This window comes from Euprymna scolopes, chromosome 7 (genome assembly GCF_053919585.1).
Source record: "Euprymna scolopes isolate OS-2025 chromosome 7, ASM5391958v1, whole genome shotgun sequence".
NCBI classification, from domain to species: Eukaryota; Metazoa; Mollusca; class Cephalopoda; order Sepiida; family Sepiolidae; genus Euprymna; species Euprymna scolopes.
In genome coordinates this window covers 51,184,692-51,211,151 of record NC_136488.1, presented here as the reverse complement: position 1 = coordinate 51,211,151, position 26,460 = coordinate 51,184,692, and the positions used below count along the sequence as shown (strand labels likewise).

At 32.6% G+C, this 26,460-nt stretch overlaps 1 protein-coding gene across 2 annotated transcripts in view; it reads left to right on the top strand.

Annotated features, from left to right (window-relative positions):
* The window catches only part of LOC145279739 (uncharacterized), a 454,893-nt gene that overhangs the window by 59,076 nt on the left and 369,357 nt on the right, over positions 1-26,460 (top strand). The window contains exon 3 of one of the 2 annotated variants that reach the window (XM_080131037.1): positions 21,588-21,635. The exons of the other annotated variant lie outside the window; for it this stretch is intronic. Within the exon in view, the coding sequence (XP_079987163.1) occupies positions 21,588-21,635 (48 nt within the window). The remainder of the gene's footprint in view (positions 1-21,587; positions 21,636-26,460) is intronic. 2 annotated transcript variants of the gene reach the window in all.

Genomic DNA, 26,460 nt, shown 5'->3' with positions numbered 1-26,460 from the left:
AGAAAAGGGTTGGATGAAACTGAATTTTTTTTTTTTTTTTTTTGTCATACTTATCAAAAAGTGCAGTGTAATTACTGGGAGGTTGAGATAGAATGACCAGTTTGTGTGTAAAGAGTGTAAAACGATGGAGGTAAATGTATATTTGAATGACAAAACTATTGAGATTGTTAAGTTTTATGGCTTTGACTAGTGAGGGGGGATGCAGATTTCATTATTATTATTATTAGAGCCAATTCTCTATTGAATATTGTACCTAATATATAGTACTGATTTCAAAAGTTTAAAAAAAAAAAGACTTGGGGTCATCAGCTAGAATGGAAACCAAAATATTTAGCACTCCCAGCTGTGTTCCCTACCAATGTAGCTATCGAGAAATAGATGAGATTCATTTAATATTAAATGAATTGAATTTGGGTATGCACAGGAAAAAATAGAACTGTCGGCAAGTTGACATGAACATTCTGCATTTCTGTACATGTTTGTCCATCCAAAGATTTTACTCCTTATAAATCATCTTTGGTGTATGATTACTATTTCTTGTTAATTTCAGTGTTACGTGACGAGTATATCAGTTAACTATTTACACATAGTCAGACACACACACATACATCTACTGTTTTATTTATGTAGATGATACCATTGGGAGAAGTTGGTGCTAGTGTTAGTGTGATAGCAAGAGTTAGGAGTGGATAGAGTAAGTTCAGGTGTAACAGCGTGGATGTGCGGATGGCAGTTGTATGCAAATGTGAGTTTAACGAATTTCTGGATTTTTTAAGATAAGGATTGGCAATTTGAATTATTCAGAATAGTATTCTTGTTATTGCCACAATCAAGATGAAAAGTGTAATCCGTATAATCCAATAATTTGTATCCAATGCTTACAAGTACCATTAAAAGATTCAGTTTCACCAAACTCCCTTTCTACAAACTGAGTTAGAGAATTTATTCATTCTTGGAGTTTTCCAATACTACAATCATTAATCATCACTTTTGTCCTGGTAATATTCACTCTGATATTTTTCCTAGCTTTCGTCAGTCCTTAATTAATAGAGCTTCCATTGTTTTGTTGGCAAGCATTAAATTATCAATATACAGCATCTTTTCAACAAGCCTCCAGCAAATTCCCCAAGAGAATGCTTCTAAGTGTTTAACTTGATTGCCTTCATCTGCTGACTAGATTTGCTTGCCATATAGCATTGGTTTAGCCCATTTTTAACCTACTACACAATGATAAGCTTTAAAACCAATATTTTAATTGTGGATGTTTTCATTTTTAATTTGTATTTATATAATGGACATGTAAGACTTTGTTTAAAGACAAAAAGCAAATAACTTTGTCAGTTTTTATTGTTCAGTCATTTACTTAATCAGAAACCTATATGAAAATAAAATGTTAAATTCCATTTTTAAGAGAAAAGAATTTCCTTTAAACATAAAAACATGGAAAGCGATTATATTACTTGCTATTTTGCTGAGATTGAAATCAATTTGCCCAACGTGGGTCTTCATCTGCCTCCTGGCTGTTTTACTTTTGTCTTTGTCTTGTCCAACAAGATAAACGACTTCTGAAATAGTAATCTTTTTCTAATCAATATTTAAGTGAAGACAGAAATAGATTTTTTTTTATGATGAAAACTGGCTCATGAAATGCCATTTGAATAATTTCCAGTAACATCTATTGTTTGAACAATTCACATTCATGTTTACTTGATTGTGTAACGTATAACACATAAAAAAGTTGTGTAGTTTTTTTGTTTATTGTGCTAATCGTTGCAGAACGAGTTTTAACACTTTTACGAGTTTTTATTGTCATTTCATATAAAAAAAAAATCTCTGAACAGCTCAAAGGAAAATCAATTTTTACTCAGTTTTCCTTTTTTAAATTTTATTTTATATCTAGTGATTTTTTTTCATAAGATTTAAAATATGAGGCTAATATTTTTAAAGGCTTTCTTTGTCTTAACAAAAGATCAGTGTCTTAAACAAAATAGAAGTTTCAGCAGTGCATTATTCCATCCCTTTCTTTAAAATCTTTTATTAAAGTAATGATGGGGGTTTGCAGTACTCACTGATCAACTGTTTGATTGGACCAAGAGTAGAATGCTTAATTATGAGTCGGTCTCCTTTGATGCGGGTGGGAAGGAGGGCTACAACAAGAGCAACTTGTCTCTTCACTTATTTTGATGTATCTTGCTATTAGTCACAATTGAAATTTGCATTTCAAGTAAAAAAATAAATAAATAAATAAAATAACACTTTGTCATACTGAGTAAGTATCCTCAGCAAAAATTACAATAACTGATCAAATTGAAATTTGCTTAGAATTATTTTATATTCGAAATAGGCCTTATATTTTCTCAATCCACCATTGATAAGAGCGAGTGTACAGGAAGTTACCGAAAAGCAGAGAAGTCAGTTTTCCTTTTAAGCAAGAAAAATGAATAATGTAATATAATAAAACTTCAATTTATAATATAATTGATTTTTACTTGTAATTAAACTTCTGAACGATAATTTTTATTTTTTTGGTCTTTTTTTTTTTCAATTTTTCATGAAGATATTTTCTTCAATGTAACTTGTAAAAACATTTTTGGTTGTTTTACTTGAAATACGAATTTCAACTGTGACTAATAGTAAAGAAGTGTCCTTATTTCCTGAACTGGCAACTTGGATGTATTATTAGGGAATTCAGGAACTGATATGAGGTTATTTATCTATTTTAATATTAAATTCAACAGTTTTTAACCTAGTTGATCCTCTATTGGAGCTACAGAACCAGTTATCTCTTGTTTGATCACCAACCATTCATGAGAAATAATAAGGATTTAAATCTGTTATCAATCAGATCATGCTAACGAGTGTCCATTGAGAAAATGGTGTTGATGTGATGTCTGCATAGCAATGACAGAATAAGTCATTCTCCAATGTGAGATTTAAACAGAATAGACTTCAATATTACCCCATTGTTTTGTTCACATTGCTTGCTTCATTGTAGATTATAGGGAATCACATGGTTATAGGAAGAAACCTCAAATACTACTAAAATATATGCCCCAGACATTAACTGTATTTCAGTACAGATCATGCAAACATGAAAGGAAAGTGAGGAATATTTATTCATGATAGTTAATACTGGTTCTTTGAGGCAGCCGGAAACGGTCTTTTGAAGTTTATTCTAGGTTGCTTTAATAAGGATGTTAGTCTGGAATAGAATGTAGGTGTCAAGCAAGCATGTAAAGAACATACTTGGTATATATTCTGTCTTTCTTGGGCATACATCAGATTTCTTATTGTAAGAAAACGTGAGAACCATATTGCATCATGGTGAAAAAAGGCAAACATGTTGCACTAACAATTTCTCATAGCAGATATGCAGTAAGCATGAGAGTATGTCAGCAAGATGTTATTTTGATCAGGTCCTTTTATAAAATGTCATAATTATAACACCTCAATATTATTCACCATAATTAAATTTTAGTCTTCCTCCCTCTGTCTTTTTATCTGCCCTCCCATTTCTTAATTTTTCCCCTTTATTTCTTAATCCCCCCTCCCTCTTTTAGTCTCATGAATTTTCATATAATTTATAACTTGCTGGTCTGTTATCATTTTTTGTTTCTTGTCAAATATTCAAGAGGATTTTACTTGGCTTTTTAGTTGGTTATTTTAAATATTTAAACTAACCAATCATGAATAAAAATATAATTAATCTAATATTTTTACAAAAAATATTTTACTGCAAACTGAATCTAGTAAAACATTAGGAAATTAAAATGGTTCTTGGATATTAAAAACCTAAAAGATTGCTGAAATAGATATGAGAAGTTCATTGTTCATAGGAATATTGATTGGCAAAAGTTTATGGTTATTTTTCTTTATATCTGGATTGAAAAGATTTTTCATTCTTACATCTTGTTTTTCTGGATGTTTCTTTTTCTTGGGAGGAGGCTGAAAATGTAATACTCCCCCTTCCCTCTTTATTATGCCTCTTTACCTAATCAATTCTTTTCAGGCAATAGTGGCTTCTACTCAGCATTACAATTCTGTTATACTTGGTTCATAATTTTCACAAGAGCTGTGTTTTGAATATGTCTGCAGTAGATTTTATAGACTGACTTCAGCATATAGAAAATCTGGACTCCTGTCTTGGTTGGAGGCAGATTGTACAGAAGTCATTTTGTGTTTGAAAAGTTAGTTAAAAAAAAATTTGGAATAGGAACAGAGGAGGGAGAATAAGAAAATCAGAGCACATCACTATGATCTCCTGAGAGGGAAGCTTTCCGTACAGACAATACTTGTGAAAATTTCAAGTTAATCACCTGAAGTTAAATAATCTTAAATAGTACATCCAGATTATTTGTGAGCATGTACAAACCAAACTTAGTAAATAAAAAGCTTTCAGTTGATAAAGGCATACCATAATGAGTTCATTGTATGGTTCAATGTTCCTATACAAGTTTGTATATAGTTATATAAAAAAAAGGTATATTATAAATGTGTAGTCATTTCTATGCAGTCATCGATTCTTTGATTTTGTGATTTTTATGTTCATTTTAAATCTGATCTTTTGAAAAACAGCTTAAAACTCTAAGTGCCACCATATTGATGAACAGCTGATTTCCTGTAAGATAGTCCTGTCTTTATATGCATAGATACAATCACACTCGCTAAATTTTAAACACTAACATTAAAAAATGTCACCAAAAATAACATAAAAATTGCCACAAGGGAAAAAATTGTATATTTATAAAGAAAAAAAGGTTAAATTTAATTTACGTGTAAATTTTATCAAAAATAGAATGTAATTTCACTCAATTTACCCATTTTCATACTTTAAACTAAAACTGGTTTTGTGATATTTACTACCAAATTCTTGTAAAATCCTACTTTATGGTGGTGAAATCTGTGTCATGCAATAAAACTGTGTACACAAAATAGGTGTCAAATGCAATGAAGACATTATCAATCAAATACACCTAAGACAGCTTGTTCAGTTGCAAACTGCAAAATTCTTCAAATGACTTGGTTATCACTGATTAAAGAACCTAATATACATCACAATCACCTTGACACACTGGTTCTCACCAGATCACCAAAGTTAAGCAGTGATATGCCTGACCAGTACCTGATGGGTGACGATTTGGAAATGTGAGGCACTGTAGTGTATGTATCACGCAGAGTCATAGAAATTTCCAGGTTGGTATCTGGGGGCATGTTTCCTTCACAGGGGAAGATATACCCACGAATCAAGACAAAAAGCAATAGGAAACTATCATCTTTACCTGTCTCCCTGAGATTACCATGGCTCTACAATTTGGAGAGCTGTGGTTGCCGACGCTGTTAAAAACGGCATGAAAAATAAAGTAGTACTTCCAGTAGTTTGCAAACTACACATTGCCAACCTGGAATCTCTATAAATGTCACAATTAACCGTACATGTACTTTCTTTTTGGTGATCAGTTGTAAAATTGACAAACTGCTGAAATGTCCAACTTGGAAATTATCTCTGGACCAACAAAATAATGGAATCCTATGCTGGAAAAAAAAAAATTGCTCGACCCATCAGTATGATAGTCATCATATAAGAAAGATAAATGATCGAGGAAAGGGGAGGGGGAGTATTCAAAGGATTTTTTTTCTCTCTTTTTCTTTAATTCACAGCTTTTTCATTTCTTACACCAAAGTTGTCTGAAGCAAATGTAAACATCCTTCTTCAAGCAAGTAATTTCCTGTGGAATTTTCAGCCTTTTTCAATTCTTTTTACAGCTGCAAGGAATTGCAGGCTCCCAAATTTGTATCTTTTCACCTGCTTCTGTTTATTTGATCATTTTAGATGCTTCTTTGTATGTCTACGAAAGAATTTATTTCCTTGGTTGGTTTGTCACACTTGGATTTTTTTTTTCCTTACTATAAATTTTAATATCTAAAAAAAAAAAAAAAAAAAAAAAAGACGCAGTTCATCTTTATGAAAATTGTGTCTATTGGTTTAATAATAGCTTTGAATATGTGCCTAATATATGGACTGGATTGACTAGAATTTTAGATTTTTTTTTTTTTTTTTTTCATGGGGGAGGAGGGGCTTTCTTCAGTTTTTCGCATTTAACAATTTCATCTCTAAACATGCAAATTAAACTGATTTATTTGAAGAATATCCATTGCGATATTAAATAATCGCAAATAAGTTAATTTACTGTAAAACGACTAAACCATTCAAATACAAGATATCAAATGTCGTAACATTTGTAAATGTAGACCTGTTCGATAGCTGCAACTTTCTGGGTTATAAACCATCTGCATACCAAGTTTGATTGAAATTCATTCCATAGTTTGTTTTTTTTTTAGTCTCTAGTTGATACATAGGTAAAGACAGACCTTGTAACAATTTAAATTGAAGTTGTACTCCTTTTTGTATGAAATCTTTCCTTAGGTTGGAAACTTTTGGTGAGAGTTATGCTTGTGATTTCTTTAGAGACTAGTGTTACAAGAGGGTTGTAACTCTCTTCAAATGTTAAGCTTTTGTATAAAAATGAGTACAAGAAAAAAAAAATTTCCCAATGGCAGCAAACGAGTTTTTACTATTCTTAATAAACCAGTTTATAATAATAAAGAACTTATTTGTGGAAACTAAAAAGGAAATGCTATTTTACTTTTATAGATAAAAGTTTAAATTCAAACACAGGAATTACAAAAAAAAAAATATCATATTCTTCAAAGTATCATTCAGTTTTTTCAGTCTTCACAAAAAATATTGTTTTCCATCTGGAAGTATCTAACATACTGATGCTTTCTCTTTGATTATTTCTAAACAAATGATCATCTGTGTTCATCCGGGGGAGGGGAGAAGAAAACTTGATACTTGTATTCCCTATCTCCTTGAAGACGAATATTTTTTTCTTATATTTGATTGGATGACGTCATAAAAAATCTGGTGGGAAGAAAGAGGGCAAAAGTTAACTGTAATTCTTCAACTCAATGACATGAGTTTCTCTCCTGAACAAATGCTGTCTTCAATTTACAGAGAGTCTATTGTTGGTCAGCATTGGATTGTATAAGTATCTCTTTCTCTCCCTCCACAGCAGCTGACACAATGAATTTGTTTGTGACTTCTTTGTATGTTTTTCAGCTCAGCATGTGGTTGCTATCACAATAAATGTGCAACCATGTCAACGGTTTTTACTTCACAACCTAAGAAATTGCTACAATATGTGTGATGAAATTAGATTTTTATAAAAAGAAAATTCACCGTTATATTTTTAAGAAATTCTCTACCACAGTAACCTATCTCTGGCCAGTTCTTTATTTATCCCTCTTTTCATTCCATTTTTATCATTCTCATGTTTACTTCCAATTTCCCCTGTGAATTGAACCTGATACTTCCACTGTTCTACATGTACTAACCTTAAAACTCTTATCCATTCTTTCAATGATACTAAATCATTGGACTTTCCTCTTCTGCAGAAACGAACTTATCTCGAGTCAGGTCTTTATATATTCCTTTTTCCTTTTTAAGTTTTTTTTTTTTTTTTTTTTTTTTTTTTTTTTTTAATATATATCTCTCCTTTCCATGTTTTCCTTGGTCATCCCTTGTCCTTAACTGTTTTTCATGCAACATTAAAACTTTCATCCATTCTTTTAACATGATTACTCATCTTCTTATACTGTCCAGATTTTATCTTCCTCTGAGGTCATCAGAACTAAGACACTTCCGTCATATGATTCTCATTATTTTTCTCCATACAATGCATGTACTCAATCCTCACTAGCTAGGTTTCACTTCCACGTATAATCACACTGTGCACACATGCCTGATAGACTCTTTCTTTGGACAGTAGTAACGTTCTGCTGGTTAGTAATGGCAAAAGTTTCCTGAACATCTAATTCTTGCAATAAGTAAAGTTATACAGTTGTATTTTAAATCCATGTTCAATACTAAAGCTTGTAGTTGGCCATGTTTTTTCTGTTGATTTAAAGCAACACGGTTCATTAGTTGTATTTATCAATTTGTATATGAACTTGGTAATATTAGTAAACGATCATATTTGCAAAGGCTTTTGAAAATAGATTTCTATTCCTCCCTCCATTATGTATACATCTGTCCAATTCTAACAATCTTTGTACCCGTGTAGTACTAAACACTGAGGATATTATCTTGTCATCATGCATGCTTCATGTGTTCATAAATGATTTGGAATGGCGGGAGGAAAGGTGGCTCATAGAAATAAAGAGTAAATAAGAAAAACGAATGACATCAATAATCGAAATGCATTCTGATTTTATGAAATCCTTTCACTTTAGTTGATAATTAATTTTTAATATCTAAATTATTGAATTCTATATTAATGATATATACACAACAGGACTCAACAGATCACAAATCTGTATCACATCAAATTTGGCCTGATCAGTGACCATTACTGAATGTCATAAGGCTTTGTGGTTCGCAATAACAGCCTTACCTCTATACCCGACAATACTAAACTTTGTGTCACATTTGGCCCTCATGGAGAGTATTTATTTACCTTTTCTCCAGGATCTTAGACACCAGGTCAAGTGTCTGTTTAATGAAAGTGTTTCTCTGGAACAAACTGGGTATGAACTCGGTTTTTCAGACCGTGTTGTAAACTACTTGGCCATCAGCACCCTCGTGGAGAATATGGTAAAAAATATTGGGAAGATAAAGGTGAGATGGGAAGAGAAATACTTAATAATATAATAAATATTAAACAAGTTGTATATGGTATTCATTTAAGTGATGTCCTACCTGGTACAGGTATTGGTGGCTACAATTCTCTATTTCTCTCCCTCAAAGCATTCATGAATTCATTGTTGCTCATCATTCAGAACCTCATTCACACTATAATCTCGAAAGTGTTTGATATATTGCCACAGCTTTCTTTGCAGTTGTACAGACAGTAGATTGCAGTTTCTTTCTGTCCAAGCAGTGCTCATACTGAGCAATTGTCCTGACAATTGTACCCAAAGAAATCTTCTACCCAGCACGAGATACAAAACCATGAACAAAATTATTCCTGATTGCTTCTGTATTATGTCAGTCACCTGCATCCCGTGACCTCGCATTACCCTGATTAGGAGACTGAAGTGGGTTTTCGACCTTGCCTTAAAGTCTCTCACAGACTAGCATAGGGAAGGAGACACCTTACTCTTCCTTTGACAGTAGTGCTGTCCTGCCACCCTATACAGTACCTAGTATTCCCAAATAGTCACCCACAGCTCGGCTCATTGTTAACTTTGGTAATCTGGTGGGAACCAGTGTGTTAACATGATTATGGTGTGTGTGTGTGTGTGTGTGTGTGTGTTTGTGTATATATATATATATATATATATATATATATATGTGTGTGTGTATAATGATATCATAAGGATTAAAGACATGTTCTCAATCTGTAAATTTTCAAACTGAAGTCTTCCAGATGAATGAAGGGTCTTATAAAGTGGAGTGGTTCCCTCTAAAAATGTTGGCAAACATATTATTAGTTTTAAAGAAGACTTTTCACCCTTTGTTTTTAGTAATCCAAGTTGATAAGTCACATAACGTAACATCGGTCGCAGCCAAAATTGAATTCACTATACGAGTTGTAGTGTAATTCAAAGCTTGTCCATAGCTGAATGCTTGATGCTTCACTAGGGCTATCAAGGGTATTTTTTTTCTTTTGACGCCATCACTAGATGGGTTGCCTACTACCGCTTAAGAGAGGCCCATCTAACCCAGAGTAGGCTAGACCGCGCCAGTTTCCCAACCTGGTATTTTAACTCGCGCTACAAACAGCACCTTGCCTTCCCAAATGGTCACCCATCTGCTACTGGCCAGGTTTGATGTTTCTTAACTTCAGTGATCTGGCAAGAATTGGTGTGTCAACGTGATTGTGATGTGGTCCAGTATTTGAATAATTTGATGATTCTGAACTAAACTCTAGTTTTCACTAGTTTTATATACCCCTTGGAAAGTGGTTCTGAATCGTCTGCTGACAAAACCATTCGGATGCCAATGTAAAAGGTAATTAAAAAAGAATAGTCACAGAAAAAAGTTGAATAGGTTACTTGCACGCATGTGAGAGAGGGAGATGAATAGCTTGTCACTACACTTAGCTATATTGTGCACTCTTCCACTCTTCTTGTCCTGAACATATCTTCTTCACTTGAAATGTCTCCAGAAAAGAGATAGAAAATCTCCACCTGGAAGTCACATGGTTTTGTTGACTTCCGTTCTGGGATTACTCTTGATTCTTGGGTGCCATTCAAGTGTTATGTAACAGGATAAGAGTTTTAGAATTGAAAGGGAATGTAATTATCATTTTCGTTCTGTCTCAAAGAAGTACTTAGGGCACAGTTTTGTTTCTGAGCAGGATGACAGATAAAAAAACAATAAGGGTCAACTGAAGATCCACATGAAAAAGGGGAGAAAACACAGCCGTTCACTACTTCATCTAGTAGCAAGTTTGTCAATAAAATGTTCATAAGTTTGGAAGTGGGGCTCAAATCATCACTAGACCAGAAACGGCTGGAGAAGTTTGATATAAAAACTATTTCTACATCCTCTATCAGTGCTCTAACCTGATCTACAGTTTGTGAAGAAAATGTGAATCACAGATTAGATTATACAGCCATATGCAGACTCATTAGTAGTGGAGCCAAGATTGTCATCATCAGGCAACTCTGTGTGGGTGTGGTGACTAACTCTATAAAGGATATAATGTTGAATAAACAAAAATTTAAAGTTCTTTTTACATTATCAAACCTGGCCAACGCCTTTCTGAAGACTTGCTGGATCTTTCATTGGAATGTAAAACATTTGAAATTCAAGTAAAGTTGATGCTAACCCTTCATAAATCCTCTGTTTAATAAGACTACATATTCCATTAATGTTAAGTTTCACGGTTGTTTTAAAAGAAAAAAAAAAAACTTGGAAAATTGTTCTTCACTTTGAGCTTAATTGTAGTTAATAATTTTTTGGAAAGATGAACTCAATGTAAAAAGATGTCTATTGCTTTAATAAATGACTTTGTAAGTTCGATCCTTTCAGCTGATAAAGTCTATCCAATGTAATTACCAACCTGTTTTAATATTTTATTTCTTCTAAACTACGAATGTACACCCTCCATCAAAAAAATTGTACTTTTCTAATGTTTGGATTGATATTTATATAAAATAACGTCTCTGAAATTTAAAATAGAAAAACGAAACGCCTGAAAAGTTTATAAAAGGAAAAAAAAATTAATTGATGTAGAAAAAAAGCATTTCATTGTGGAAATAGATTGAAGATGAGGAGGTTGCCCAACTTATTAACAATATCACAGTTCTACAGTGCAGCTGAAGTAGCATTCATCCCATAACATTGGTTATTATATATATTAATATATTTTTTTTAAGTACTAAATTTTTTTTTTTTTTTTTTTTTTTTTTTTTTACACTGCGCCAAAGAATCTCTTATATTCATTGATTACTAACACGGAGACAAGCGGCATATGCCAAGGGACTGCATTTTGCGGAGGTGAAAATAGAAAAAATTAAAATAATAAAAAGCTAACAAAAAAATGAAATTTTACACCAAAATGAGTTTTTAAGGTCGCCTTAACTCTACTTGTGCTTCTGAACCTAATTTGCCCCTGTGCCTGGCCTCCTGGGAAAAATTGTAAAAAAATAATTTAAACGCATTAGTAATTTTTTGCCTTTCATCTACCGCTAGTATTTGGCTTTCATGTGCCAGTCTGTCCAACAGGTGGAGCCCTCCTTGATGCACAGGTACTTTCTGTGTGGGTGTACCAAAATGTTGTCTTCACCTTCTTTTGGGGGTTGTTTTTGTAAGATACTCCAAAGTGCTGTCTGCTGTATATCCGGTGTTTCTCCATGCACAGATGTGATCAGATGAGGTGCCAGGAGGAATTTCAGGGAAGTGGTTGCCTGGCTTCAGGCATTGAGCACAAGGTTCTTGTCCTCTGCAAACGACTGTAGAACAGTAGTTTCCTACCAGTTCCAGACAGTGTTTGAATGTATCTTGTAAAGTACAGAGGTTTTCTGGCAGCTGCTTGTGTAGAAATGTACAGCATATAGGAGTTGTAGCAAGCCCACATGAAGAATTTGATGAAGAGACGTTGGCGCCAGCGGTAGTGGCAGTGTGAACGGTAAAGGCAGGTCATCTGGTCGTTCTTGTCGCAACTGTTCATGTACTTGGCAAGCTGTGGAATGCTCACTTCAATAAAAGTACCATCCTTCTTTTTCCTGTTGACAGTTCCCATCTTTACACAATCATGGTAGTTGAAGATGAAGGTGATGGGCTTGTTGTCCTGCCATACCATACATGTGATGCTGTTCTGACACAGATAGCGACTTTCACCTCGAGGGAGTTTCTTGACTGTCTTGAGACTTTGGAAAGAACTTTCTGTTCTGCAGAAGAGTTGCAACAACCCCAGTTTGTAGGTGGTTCACATCATATTTGGCCGGAGTCACGGAGTAGTAGAAGTGGTCCATGACCAGAATGTGTGAGCTGCCCTCCATCCCAGCAGAGTATTTTTTCATTTTTTATTTCTATAAAGTGAACTGTTTAGAAAAACAATACTTGGATGCACATATCAATTTCTTTTTTTTTTTTTCTTTTTTTTTTTTTTATTATTATTATTTAAGGAATTTAATGTTATGTTTAATACCGGGCAATGCTGGATACATTTGCCAGTATGTGTGTATGTATGTATATATATATATATATATACACACACACACACACCCTTCATTTAATCACATAAATTAATATACGAAAGTATAATTTTATGTGTAAACTTGAAGTATTTACTTCAACAGTGCTCAATACATAGGTAGAGCTAGGTAGTAAGTTATAAAAATATATATGGCAATTAAGCTACACAGAATATACTGCATTTCATCCACGCTGGGCCTGATGAATCCTAGCGAGGATGAAACGCAGAATATTCTATATATATTTCCCCCAACCTCTGGGAAGACTAAAACTCATTGCTATGGTTTCAAATAATTTGAAATAACAGCAAGGGGAGACTTGATTCCTAGTATTTCCCATATGTTATATCTCCCCTTTTTGGTTTTCATACATAAAGTAAATTTCAGTGTATAAGGATTATTTGATACTGGAGATATTCATAATCATACTCTATTTTTAAAACAGGAGAGATATAACATATGAGAAATATTTGGAATCAAGTCTCCCTTTGCTGTTATCTCGGATCATTTAAAACCATAGCGAGTTTTAGTCTCTCCTCCATCAAGGCCATAGGTTTTGGGGAAGTTATATATACTGGTAGCCAAATTGAATATTAAAGTGCTAATATCTTTGGTTCTATGGGACGAAAATACATGAAAATTTGCAGGCTTTTTGAAGATTATAATACTATTCTATGGTTAAAATTTTATGACAATTGGTAAAAAAAAGAACCCATGTTTCCAAACCCATACAATATACTTACATTTTATATATATATATATATATATATATATATATATATATATATATATATATATATATATATGACATTGTATTTATTTATGCCACTTCTGAAAGTACTGTTTAAAGTCAAAGCCTTATTTATTCTACTCAGATTAATTGTCCACATCTCTTGAAAGGTGACATCACTAAGCTTAGAGAAAGATGAAAGTGCCACGCTTTGTGAAATTGATAGTTTCACAGAGTTTAAGTGAATTTGCTGTCTCATAGAAATACAAATGTAATTCTTCTTTAGAAGCACAAGTGAATTTTTCAAATTCACATCCCCACCGCACAAGGGTAAATTAGTTATTTCACCATAATTGGTCAAGTAAAACCAGCAGAACAACTGTTTTTTTTTTTTTTTTTTTTTTTTTGCTAACATTAGATGGGAGTGATGCTATGCGTATACACACACCTACACACGCGTTTCTAATATTAAGGAAAGGTCTACGTGGGTGGGCCGTGGGGTATCTGACTAAAAATTAGAAACTACACAAAATGTATTTACAAAACGTACATCATCAACCCTGATCTCGTTATAGTTAAAAGAAAATACTGTAATCCTTTCTAAGGGGTCACCAGGAACCAAATTACTGCCGAGAGGAGAGGTTTCGTTCTTCTGATGGTTTCATAAACACTGAAGTTAGGCCAATTTTTACACTATTGTATTTTTTATCAGTGCCCCCCTCCCCGAGACAACATCTTTTTCAATATCTCTCAATGCATAATATTCCTTGCACACAACCGTAAGATAGGTAATTCAGTATATATTCAATCGGTCATAAGCAACAACAGCTGACTGAAGTATTAGTTTTTAAAAATGTAACTAATATTTATTTTATATTTTTTTTTAATTCAATTTTCACCCCAAACAAGGCACAGTGCCACTTTGAAGTAGGGGGCTACTATCGGGGACATAAGTTGTGGGGGCATTATGAAGAGAGATGAGTAGCAAGATGTTTGTTCACATTACACTTGAACTTCTGCATATCAGTATAGTTGGGAAAGCAGAATCCCGGAATGGAGTTCCAAAGACTTGCAGTTCTGGGGAAGAAACTATTGGAGTAAAAGGCTTTCTTACACCAAGGGATCTCTACTGTAAAGGGGTGGAACTTAGTTGCTTGTCGGGGTTTTCGGGGGTAGTCACGTTGAGGAGGTACAAGTGCTTGCAGTTCATCAGAGTATTCACCATTAAAGTATTTGTAGAACAGGCAGATGGATGCAACCTTTCGTCAATGGGACAGAGGCTGAAGCCTAGATGACAGTTCAGGACCTATCAGGTTGGCGACTCTCTTTTGAACCCTGTCCAGGAGTGAGACAAGCAGCAGATACACCAGCCCAAATGTTACAACAGTACTCCATACATGGGCGAATGGTGGCCTTATAGAGGTACAGGATACTTTCAGGCGTAAGTAATTTTCTAGCACGGTACAGAGAGCCCTCCTTCTTTGTGGCAGCCTTAGCAATGCTCTCAATGTATCTATTCCAGTACATGTTTCGTGTAAACGTTAGGCCGAGGAGTTTAAAAGAAGTACTTTCAGGCAATGTGTTCTTGGCCATTGCTATTGATGGTAAAGAAGGTTTATTGTAGTTATTGAAGGAAACAAGCTTAGTCTTGGCAGCATTGAATGTGACCATTCATTTTTGTCCCCATTCAACCACAGATTGGAGGTCGTCCTCTAGTGTTTTTGCCATTTCCTTAGATATGTGTTTATTTGTTTTCCCCTCATGCCTGTTATAGAGAGTGGTGTCATCGGCAAATATACCTGTCTCCAAAACAATTTTATCAGGGAGATCATTTATGAATATCAGGAATAATAAAGGTCCAAGGATAGACCTCTGAGGTAGCCCCACATTTATATCATATTGTTTAAATGTACGACCGTCGAGGACAACTTGGATTTTTCTCTTAAGGATTTAATTATATTATATATTCTTCCAGTGATACAATATGTATCTCTCTTCACAAAGAGACCTCATACTAAGCAGCAATTAACTTGAAGTATTAATCATTTGTGAACTTTTTCATGCGACTTTATAAAACTTAGATTAGTTGGGAAGAGTATACCATAATTTTTGATGGCGCAGACTCACTTTTGTGTACATATACAGGGCTCTACATTGCGAGTGAAACAATCTTCCATAGCTGACTACTGAGTGAAAAATATCTTTGTTCGTTTTATAAAAAAAAAAAAATTACATTATTAAAAACAATGAAAGTTTAATAGAATAATATACATTTTTTAATTTATTTTTTTGAAGGCTGTTAAAAAAATATCTGAACAAATTAGAATTTTTATACCTTCAAGTATCAACATAAATTTTGTTGTATATTTAAAATTACACTTATTAAAAAAATACAGAAAAACGTTTATGATGTACATACTCGTCACAGAACAAGAATGTCATATTCTAAAAATCACATGAGTTTGGCTAGTAGCTTTTCTATTTGGCTAGTAAACGAAAATATTTAGTTGTCAAAGGTCAACTAAAGATAAATTTGTCCATAGAACCCTGGTATATGTGTACACACACGCACACATATACATACATAGTAACCGGACGCAAAATAATATTCTTAAATATATTTTAATTTATTCAGATTTCATATTATTATAGTCAGTACTCTATCATTAAATAATAATAATAATAATATTAGTATTCAATATATAGTAGTAATTTTAAAATTTTAAAGTAATTAAAAAAAATGATTTGGGTGCCATCACCTAAAATCGAAACAAAACATATAGCTCTTCAGCTAAACTCGTTACAGTTTAAGCTATCATCAGATTGATAAGAAATAGTTAAAAAAAAATAAAAATAAACCGACTTTAATGTATAAATGTGTGTATATTTGTGAATACGTACAAATGTTTAGTCGACTTGACTTGCCAAGTTCCAATTTCTAAAAAATTTGGACCCCATTAGCACCTATTTTTACTGGTTAAAAACTCAGTAAACAACGGCTTACAAAAACTGCAATTATTTGTCCCGTCTCACACTTTTCTGCATTCTTGCATCTCTGAGATACTTTGAAAAAGTTAATAAACACCCACACACATACTGACACACAAACATTACAAACATGGTAAGTTTTATAAACTAAACATCTCACATATCTCACACTCACTTTCTATTTTGTTGCTGTATAGCATATTCACCCAAGGAGAGTTGAACCAGCTTCCTCCGAAGGAAGAAGTGTTTAGGGAATATTAAATTTACAGATGATCCCCAGTCGCATGTATATCCTTGTTAGATGATGATGTTGGGTTTTTGCAGCTCTTGCAGGGAGCTGTCGACATCCTTCTTCATACAGCACCTGGTATTCCCGAATGGTCACCCATCTGGTATTGACCAGTCTCAACATTGCTTAACTTTGGTGATTTAACGAGAACCGGTGTGCCAATGTGATTATGCAGCATCCTTTTGTTATGTACACTTCAATTCTGTATATTAAAAAAAATATATATATAATATATATGGCGATTAAGCTACGCGGAATATTCAGTGTAGCTTAATCGCCATATATATTTATAAATTACTAACTAGCTCTACTTACGTATTGAGCACTTTTGAAGTAAATACTTAAAGTTCACGCATAAATTTATACTTCTGTATATTAATTTTATGTGAGTAAATGAAGTAGTTATCATCTAACAAGGATATACATGCGACTGGGGATCATCTGTAAATTTAATATTCCCTAAACACTTCTTGTTACATAATTATATTATTATAATTATATTGGGGCTTAAATATATTGGTATATGAACAATTAATGAATTATATTAATCCAGTATAATTCGAAATACTACAAATTTGTCATATATATATATATATCCCCCCCTTTAAATTTGTAGTTAATTTGATGCTAAACTACAAAGGGGAGAAACTATGTGTACACTTTTTTTTTTTTTTTTTTTTTTTTTTTTTTACAATATCAAAGTATTGTAGTATGGCAAGTTATTATTCTGGACATTATTTCCATGCATATACATGTAGAATCATCCTAAGAGATTGTTTCACTGTATCACAACTCTTAGTATGGTCAGACAAGCAGGCAATTCCAGCCGAGGTAGAAATCCAAATGTACTGACAAACAGGCGGATGTCTTGCTCGTTATGCTATCAACACAATATTGAAATCTAAATGCGTATATTAAACATTTTCAGCAGCTGAAAGTGCTTTATTATAAAAGCTATCGACACCTGTTTCTTTCCTAGAGTGCTCAACCTACTAGCATAATCTGAAGGTGTTCATTGTTTCTTAACATGTAAGGAAGCGTAGGTTTAAGTTTTGCGGTTTTCATGTGTTGAAGACTTTTTTTTTAATAAAGTTTTTATCGATTATCATGTCTTTACTATTTTTCTGCCTATTTTTCATTAATGATGATTGGCTACACTAGACATTGTGGCCCAGAACATGTATACCAGACCAATCTACTTAGCTCCTCCTCTTCCTCCTCTACCCCCTCTTTTAAGACCAACCCATCTTTAAAGTTGGCCAATTAAATTTCACTTCTTGATATACTGAACTTGGTTTGTTTTTATTTTTTGCTGTATACAATAAATCTTCCTCTTAACAGGTTCATTTGTATTGTAAGATGTCTACTTGCTTTGCTATGTGAGGCGTTTTTTTTTTTTCGTTTTTTTTCTTTTTCCTTTTTTCTTTTTCCTTTTTTCTTTTTTTTTCTTTTTTTCCTTTTTTTTTCCTTTTTAAATAAATCTTAAAACTTAAAAACAATGTGATGAAGCTTTATGAAAATGTGTGTCAATTGTAACACTAGAAGTTGAATTAATGGATGTGTGACGAGAGTATAAGTTATTTGAAATTTTTTTTCTTTTAGTTTTGTTTGAAAAAGTGTATATTTTCTGGATTTCTTTTAAAAAATATTTCTAAATTAATATTTTGTCATGCTTAAGCTTTAGGTTCGTCTTTTTTTTTTTTGTAGAATAGTTTTTTTTTATATTATAAAATTCACGAGCCTAATAATTTTATTTAAAAAGAAAATACAAAAATTAACTTCATTCTTCAGCTAAAATATAGACAAACCATGAAATTTTAATTATCACTTAAATCAATAATTATGATCTTTTGTGTTTTTTCTTGCATAAATTTCAAACTTTCGACAATATCCCGTTGCCTAGGATTAAATGAGGAAATCTATGTACTTTTTAACTCGGCCCATAATACCAATGTTATATTTTTTTTACTTTAGGATATTGCTCAAGTAAAATGATAGAAAAATTTTATTAAATTTATGGCACATTCAGTATTTATATATTAAGTTATGAAGCAAAACGTACATCCTTTTTATGGATGTCCAACATGAACACAAGCCCCATGATCAAAATTAAATATATTTTTTATACTGTGTATCGTGTGTAATGAAAGCTTCAGAATATATATATATATATATATATATATATATATATATATATATATATATATATATATGTATATATACACACACCAGCCTGAGTGCTCGGCGTTGCCCGGGTGTTTGGAGGTGTGTGTTGAGCAAAAAAAAAATGAAAATTAAAAAAAAAAAAGTGGTAATAAGCAAGCACGTACCGCGAGGGAGGAAAAGAATATGAAAGAAAGAAAAAAAGAAAAGTGACGTCTTTGCCGTTACGTCCATTGCCAAACCGGAAGTGGCAAAGGCTAGTCAATCGAAAAGAGGGGATGACTTTTGAAAATATTGGCAAAAAAAAGTAGAAAAGTGCCCAGTTGAGGGTGAAGGAATAATGTTTTTAGTCAATTTTTCGTTGTCTGAAGGGTCGTGCTTCAAAACGATACTGATCTTGTGAAAATCTGTCAAAAGTTTTAGGCATACATACATACATTTAAACACAGGTGAGATTTATATTATAGATTAGTGATGAGACGAGACAATTCCAATATTTTCCCCAATTCCCTACTCAATTCTCAATTTCGATACAATTACCGATTCTTTAAAAGTCTCTAAACATTAAACTATAAAATGGTTATTTTGTCCCAAATACCGTAAAACCACGTCTTAAATGAGTATATATTTTCTCAAATGTAAAAACACACTTGTGAGAGAGTGATCTATAGATGGAAGTTTAAATCAATAAACATTTATTCCATTATTACTACCAGCGGAAGATAAAAAAGATAAAAGAATTGTTTTTTGGCATCGAAAAATCGACACAAATTTTTCTGATACAAATTTTTTGCTTTTCGATTACTCATCCCAACACTAATATATGTATGGTCCCTTTCCAAAACTCTTTCTAAACAAAAAAAAAAAATAGACTAGAAATACAATTTTAATCAACATTTAGCTTAGTATTAAGAAATAATTCTGTAGCTTTTGCTGCATAAAATGCAAAAAAATAACATTTTTTTTTTAAATTTTAAAGCAGTTACTGTAAATTTTGGCGTATAAAATGACCCTTAAAGTTAAAAAAAAAAATCATCTTTAAAAACCAATATTTCATAAGATACCGCATGTTGCAATCTCTAACCTAGGCTAAACAAACATGATTTTGTGATTTAGCAGTCATCTTATACAACCGATATATGATAAATTTATTAACATTTACTCCAATTTTGTACTTCGTCTTATCTGACAGTCACCTTATATGCTGAAATATACGGTATTTTTAAATGATTGCTTGTTACGTTGTCTTTGATACTAAATATGGAAGAAACGAAAATCACAGATCGTAAAAACAAATACAAAAGGAAATTAATTAAATTCTTTTGTAATGAAGATCTGACAAAATTCTGAAGTAATTTCCCCAAAGTATGATTATAATCTAATTATACCAGATAGTCCCTCTTGTAGCAACTTCTGGTCTAGGCAACTATGCCCAAGCAATCTAGTAAGACCAGTTTTCAGAATTTCAAGGATATATCTATTAATCTGATATTTGTTTATTTTGTGCTTTTCACACTGCTTAGTGATAAATCTAGGATTTATAGCAGAGGTTCAGACATTCACAGAAAAAGGAATCTGAATATGTGCTCATGGATTTCTTATCTTCAAGAAGCAATACTAATTCGGGCTGATTTCTTCGCATCACTCTTGTTCAAATTGATGGGTTCTAAAATGGAGACTCCAGCAGCATCCAAGAAAACTAAATGTCCTTAATCACTGAGGGGTGTGATATCTGCCCAGCATTCAGCTGACAAAATAGGTTAAACACAAAGTTTACTGAAAACATGTTCACACTAACAATTGTTAACAAATCTCAAACTGAGATGTTAATACACATAAAATAGTTTTCTAACAGTAACTTTTGTTCTGTAACTAAAGATCCCAATTATAAATTTGCTTTAAGGAGTATCGTATAATCTAATGAAAAATGTGTTAATTAGGAATATCTCATCAGGTAAAAGATTAAATACTAATTACAATCAACTCCACGATTAAGTTAAAAATTATAATAGTAACTGTTTTAAACCGATCTTTTCTGATAATCTTAAATAGTTCTTATCTGCAATAAACTTCTGGGCTCCGACCTAAAAATTGAATATTATAAAATATGAAGAAGTATGTTATAGGCTAGGTGTAAAAAGAATAGGGTTTCTCATTTGGTTCTGGGCGATGTAGAATCTGCCTGCTACTATAATAAATTCTTAGTTGCTTCTAAAGAATCCTATTCATCCCATGATTCTTTATTGTTGCCTATTTTTGTACCCAATGAAGAAAGTGTCCAGATATTCCAGGTTTTAGTATATGGGGGATAATATCGAACCTTTAATACCCCTAAATCTTCTTAGTGAAATTCATAATCACCATTTTGATATCAATACAAAATATTTGCAATATTTTTTTTGAAAACTATCACTTTCATCTGTGTACCTTGTACTAAACCTTTTCTTGTTTTTTAACCTTGTACAATACATTATATATATATATATATATATATAAATTTGATGTACTAATTACCTTGAATTTGTATACAAGTTTATCCTTTAAGACCTGAAATAATGTTAGTCAGGTTAATGTCATGAAAAAAATCTGATGTTCCTCACAAGGTGGATGTCTTTTCTTTTATTTTTTTTTTTTCTCCTCCCAATTGAGTTTATATTTTTTTGTTCCTCTCTTGAATACCAACCCCCCACTTTTCCATGTCTTGTCTAACAGTGGTCTCAACTTCCTTCTGATCACATGCAGCATTGGAGATTCTCTCAGGTTAGTAGACATTCTATCCCTCTCTATATCTATATATCAGCATGTTTTTTTTTTCTCTCTCACCCTTCGCCTGACAATCTTCCATTTTTTGCCTGTTTACTTTTTACTTACTAATTAATTAATAATTGTTTTTTTTTGTTTTTTTTTTTTTAGTCTTGTGCCAATGTTCCTCCCCCCTCCCCATTTTGCTTGTGTTCAGCATTTTTTGTTTTTAACCAAAGTGTTCCGGTTTTGAGATTCAAATTTGCTTCTTTGCAAATGTTTGCTGCTTCCATCATCGTATAGCATATTAATTGCCTTTGTATTTTCAACAAAGACCCCCCTCCCTCATTTCCTTTGTTGTTGTTGTATTGAGAGTGTGGGGGGTAGCATGATCCAAATCTGAATATTTGACTTTTTGATTTGAAATATGTTGTGTTGAGTCATTATTTGGCTGCTTTTTATTTGTTGCTTATGAAATGTTTGTGATTGTACATTTAGTCATGTTGTTTCAGCATTCTCAATTGCTATGTCATTTGAAAGCTTGCCATTGTCTTTTCGCATTTTGTTGTTGCTTTCACATCAGCTGGAAAAAAAATTCTGTTGGTTAACAAGCTTGTTTGTTTCCAGACTGGTTGAACTGAATTATGCGGGAAGCTTTCCGATTGGCTAATCGTCTTATTGGATTTATCATTAAAATTTGGTCATGTGAACAATTCATGCAGATTTGATTGTAAACCATTGTAACTCAGTTCCACTTTGAAAGCATCGCCATTAGCAAGGGAAAAAACAGGTGAAAGAATGAAGCAAATTTGAAAAGGAAAGACGGTAACTTAGAAGGCCAATAACTGTTTTTGTTCATTCAGATTTTCCACAAATGTCATGGTTTACCTTGCTAGTTAATAAAATGAAATTCTTAAGCAAAAATAATGATGTATTTTCAAAACCTGCAACATATGTAGATTTTCCAATTGTTCTTTATTTATCCATACAGTTGAAAGATTATGCTGACTTATCTCCCCCTTTTGAAGCAATGTATGTCCAATGTATATTATTGTAACTTCTGTTTTTAAATTAATATATACTATGGTAGAAATGGTGAACCAGAATTGTGGTCTGGCTCCAGATAATGTGAAAAGGATTACTATATGGCTTTTTTTTTCTTTTTTTGAGAGCTTGCTGTAACTAGGATATTTCTGTGACATGATCACATGTGCCCAACATTAGTCTGGTTTTGCAAAAGTTGCTGAATTATGTTGCATTTTTTTTTTTTCTTTTTTTAATGATGGGTTATCACTAGAGCTGAGACGACAGCATATTATTTTGCTTGTTTTAACTCTCAGATATATCCATTGATATCTTGTCTGTCATATAGTGATGTGGTTCTCATTTGATTGTGTGTGTCGGATATACTCGAGTGTACAAACAATGAAAAGAATATGCTGTTGTCCTAGCCCTAGTTATCACTTTTCAAAACCTGGGGGTAACTTGAGGATAAGGACTAAAGATATTTTTAGTTGGACAATAAACACCACTATAAGGATTGGAATAAAATGGGTATGTTTAAGGGATTACTTAAGAGAATATTATTATCTTAGAGGACGATTTAATAAATATTTATTTATATTAGACTTGAAGACAACCATGTTGTAGTCAGTTGAAAAACAGCTTCGTATTTTTTTTTTTTTTTTTTTTCATGTTGTGTTCATTGGTGTCATTTGGGATACTATCTTATATCAGGGAGTTTCAGTGGCAAATACATTTTTCTTTTAAAAGATGCTGCCCTCGTCTGTTTTTCTTTGTTTATCATTTGCTAGAGAAAAAAAAATTCTTACATATAAAAATATATTCATGGCTACAATTATTTTGGTTTCGTTTTTAAGAGAATTTTTTGGAATTCACTTTAGTTTCCTTCATTTTATTTTTGATTTTAATATTTATTTGATTAATAAATTAAAAAAAAATGATAATTCCGTGCATATTTATCAGTTACTTAAAGAAACACATGCAAGATCTAATGATTTTATTAATATAGAAATGATGAAACGTTTCTTGTAATGTGCAACGAGACAGCCTAATTTTCTTTTTTTTTTTTAAAGTATGCATTCAATTTTATGTGATAAGCTAATCATGTTTACAATTGATATAATTTTATAAATTTGAGTTTGCCATTCAATAAACATTTGATTACTAGTAAAAATATTCAATATGTAATAATTGAAGTTACAAATAAATACACACACACACACACACACACAAAGATCTTGTATGATAGTTCAATTTGATATTCAATATAGATATGAACAACATATTTTGATACCAACTTCTAAAACGAGATTTCCACCATATTTTATCTTTATGACCATATCTAATAAACTGATGACTGTTTATTTTTCATTAGTTATGTTATACAATTAGACTTTCATACAAGATCTATGATCCTAAAGTCTATCACAAGAATTCCAAGAAATTTGTGCAGTCTGTTGAATAAAAAGAAATGTCACAGATTTCTTTGTTTATGATCTCAAAATTTATACTTTCCTTCATAAACGAAAAGTTGAATCTGTTCTCTACAACTAACTAAACAGCAAATACTTTAAATAACGAGCTACAATTACCTGTCACATAACCTGAATTTTGTCAGCTTGGAATTTTAATTGGCAAGAAAAATGTGTACATGCACAAAATTATTTTAACTTTCTTTTCCAGAAAAACAAAGGTTATTCATATTAAGTTGTCACTCAACTAAACCAATTGCTTATTAAGGCGTTGTTCAAGTGCAGTAACAGATTTCTTAAATCAAGGATGTTTTTCTTTTTTCTTTTTATTCAGTAGATTTTTATTTTTTTTATTCATCCCAAACAATGCACATTGCCACTTGGGCGTAAGAGGTTAATATTTGGGACTTTGTCTACAGGGACATTATGTAGGGACTTGAGCAGCAAGATCTCTGTGCACATTACATTTAAATTTCTGTATGTCAGTACAGTCTGGGGAGCAGGGGACCGGGAGGAAATTCCAAAGTCTGGCAGTCCGAAGAAAAAAAGAGCTGTTAGAGTAGAGGGCTGTCCAGTATCTAGGGATCTCTACAGTGAAGGGGTGAGATTTTGCTGCTTATCAGGTTAGTCGGGTATTTACATGAAGGAAGAACAAATGTCACATGTCCATCAGAGCACATTTGATTAAAAATACTTGTAAAAACAAACACAAGGATGCAACATTTCGGTGATGAGATATAAGTTGGAATTTGTTGCTAGTGTGGGGCCTATTAGGTTGGGCAGTTTTTTAACCCTGTCTAAGATTAAGAGACTAGTGATAGATGCTCCAGCCCAAGTATGGTAACACTATTCCATGGGTGAATGGTAGCTTTCTTGAGATACACGATACTGTCGGTGCAAGTAATTTTCTAGCATTATAAAGAGAACCCTACCTTATTTGCAGCAGCTTGGCAGTGTCTTCAATCTACTTGTTTCAATTTATGTTGCCTATGAATGTTAAGCCGAAGAGTTTGAACGAAGCGGTTTCGAGTAACATATTCATAATAGCAATCGGTGGTCGAGAAGGTTTCTTGTAATTATCAAAGGAAAGAAGCTTAGTCTTCGCAACATTAAATGTTACTAACCATTTACATCTTCCATTCCACTGGAGGTCTTTCTCTAAGATTTCAGCCATTGCCTTAGATATGGGCACATTCGTTTTCCTCTTGAGTTCATTATAGAGCATAGTGTCGTCAGCAAATATTTCAGATTTCTTCCATTGGCTGTAAATGAAAAACCTGTTCATACTAAATATTGTCTTTAGCTTATGACACTCTTGAACTTCTGAACACTGCTTGGCATCAAGCGTTTCCTGAGATTTCAGATTTTTTCTATCAAAGACTGTTAGAATAGCAAGGCTTTCAGAATTCATTATGAAATGAATGCAGTACTATTAACGTGGTTCGACAATTTTAAAAAAAATATTTATATAACCTGCTCATCAATATTTGGTCAATACATGGAGCATAACTTATTGAACTAAACAGTATACAAAACTGATCTCTAAACTATGATTCTATAAATGAATAAATATTTTTTTTATTTGTTGAATGTAATAATGTTTACCCATTTAAAGATTATTTGAATGTGTTTTGAACAGATAGGAAAAAATAATTGATATAAAACTTAATTTTACACTAAACATTCAGCAAGAGAGCATTTATATTTGCATAACCTTGATTCGCCATTTTCAATATCACTTGATTATATTGCTATTATTGATTGCCCTGATACTTTACATTGTGCACTAAAATTGATTCTGAAATATTTCAATGAAAGTTGGTCACATATGAAACATACTAAATGTAAATAGTTCCAGCTTAAACTACAAACAAAGCTAATAATATTGATCTAGAGAGAGAGAGGTATAGTTGGTTAGCTAGATAAACACTACATGTACCCGGAAGCATGAAGTACACGCATTTTAGCCTAACGTGTTCTTATGGGAATGAAACACTTAGAATTCTGTTTAGCTTAATTGCTGTAGTTATTTTCATAAATAACTAACTAGCTCTACTCACATATTGAGCACTGATGTAAATACTGAAAATGAATATATGAGATGCCTTCAATAAGTTTCCAGACCTTTTTGTGTGGGCACTTTTATTGATAGTATGTGCATGAAACTTTAGTCCCCTTCAAAGTAATCTCCTCCGGCTGCAATGCACTTGTTGTACTGTTCCAACAACTTCTGGAATAGCCCATGGAAGTTCTCTTGTGTGAGCATGTCGATGACCCTCGTCACAGCCTTTTTCATCCAACTGTCTCATAACGACAGCCTCTGAGGTTTTCATTGAGCTTAGGGAATA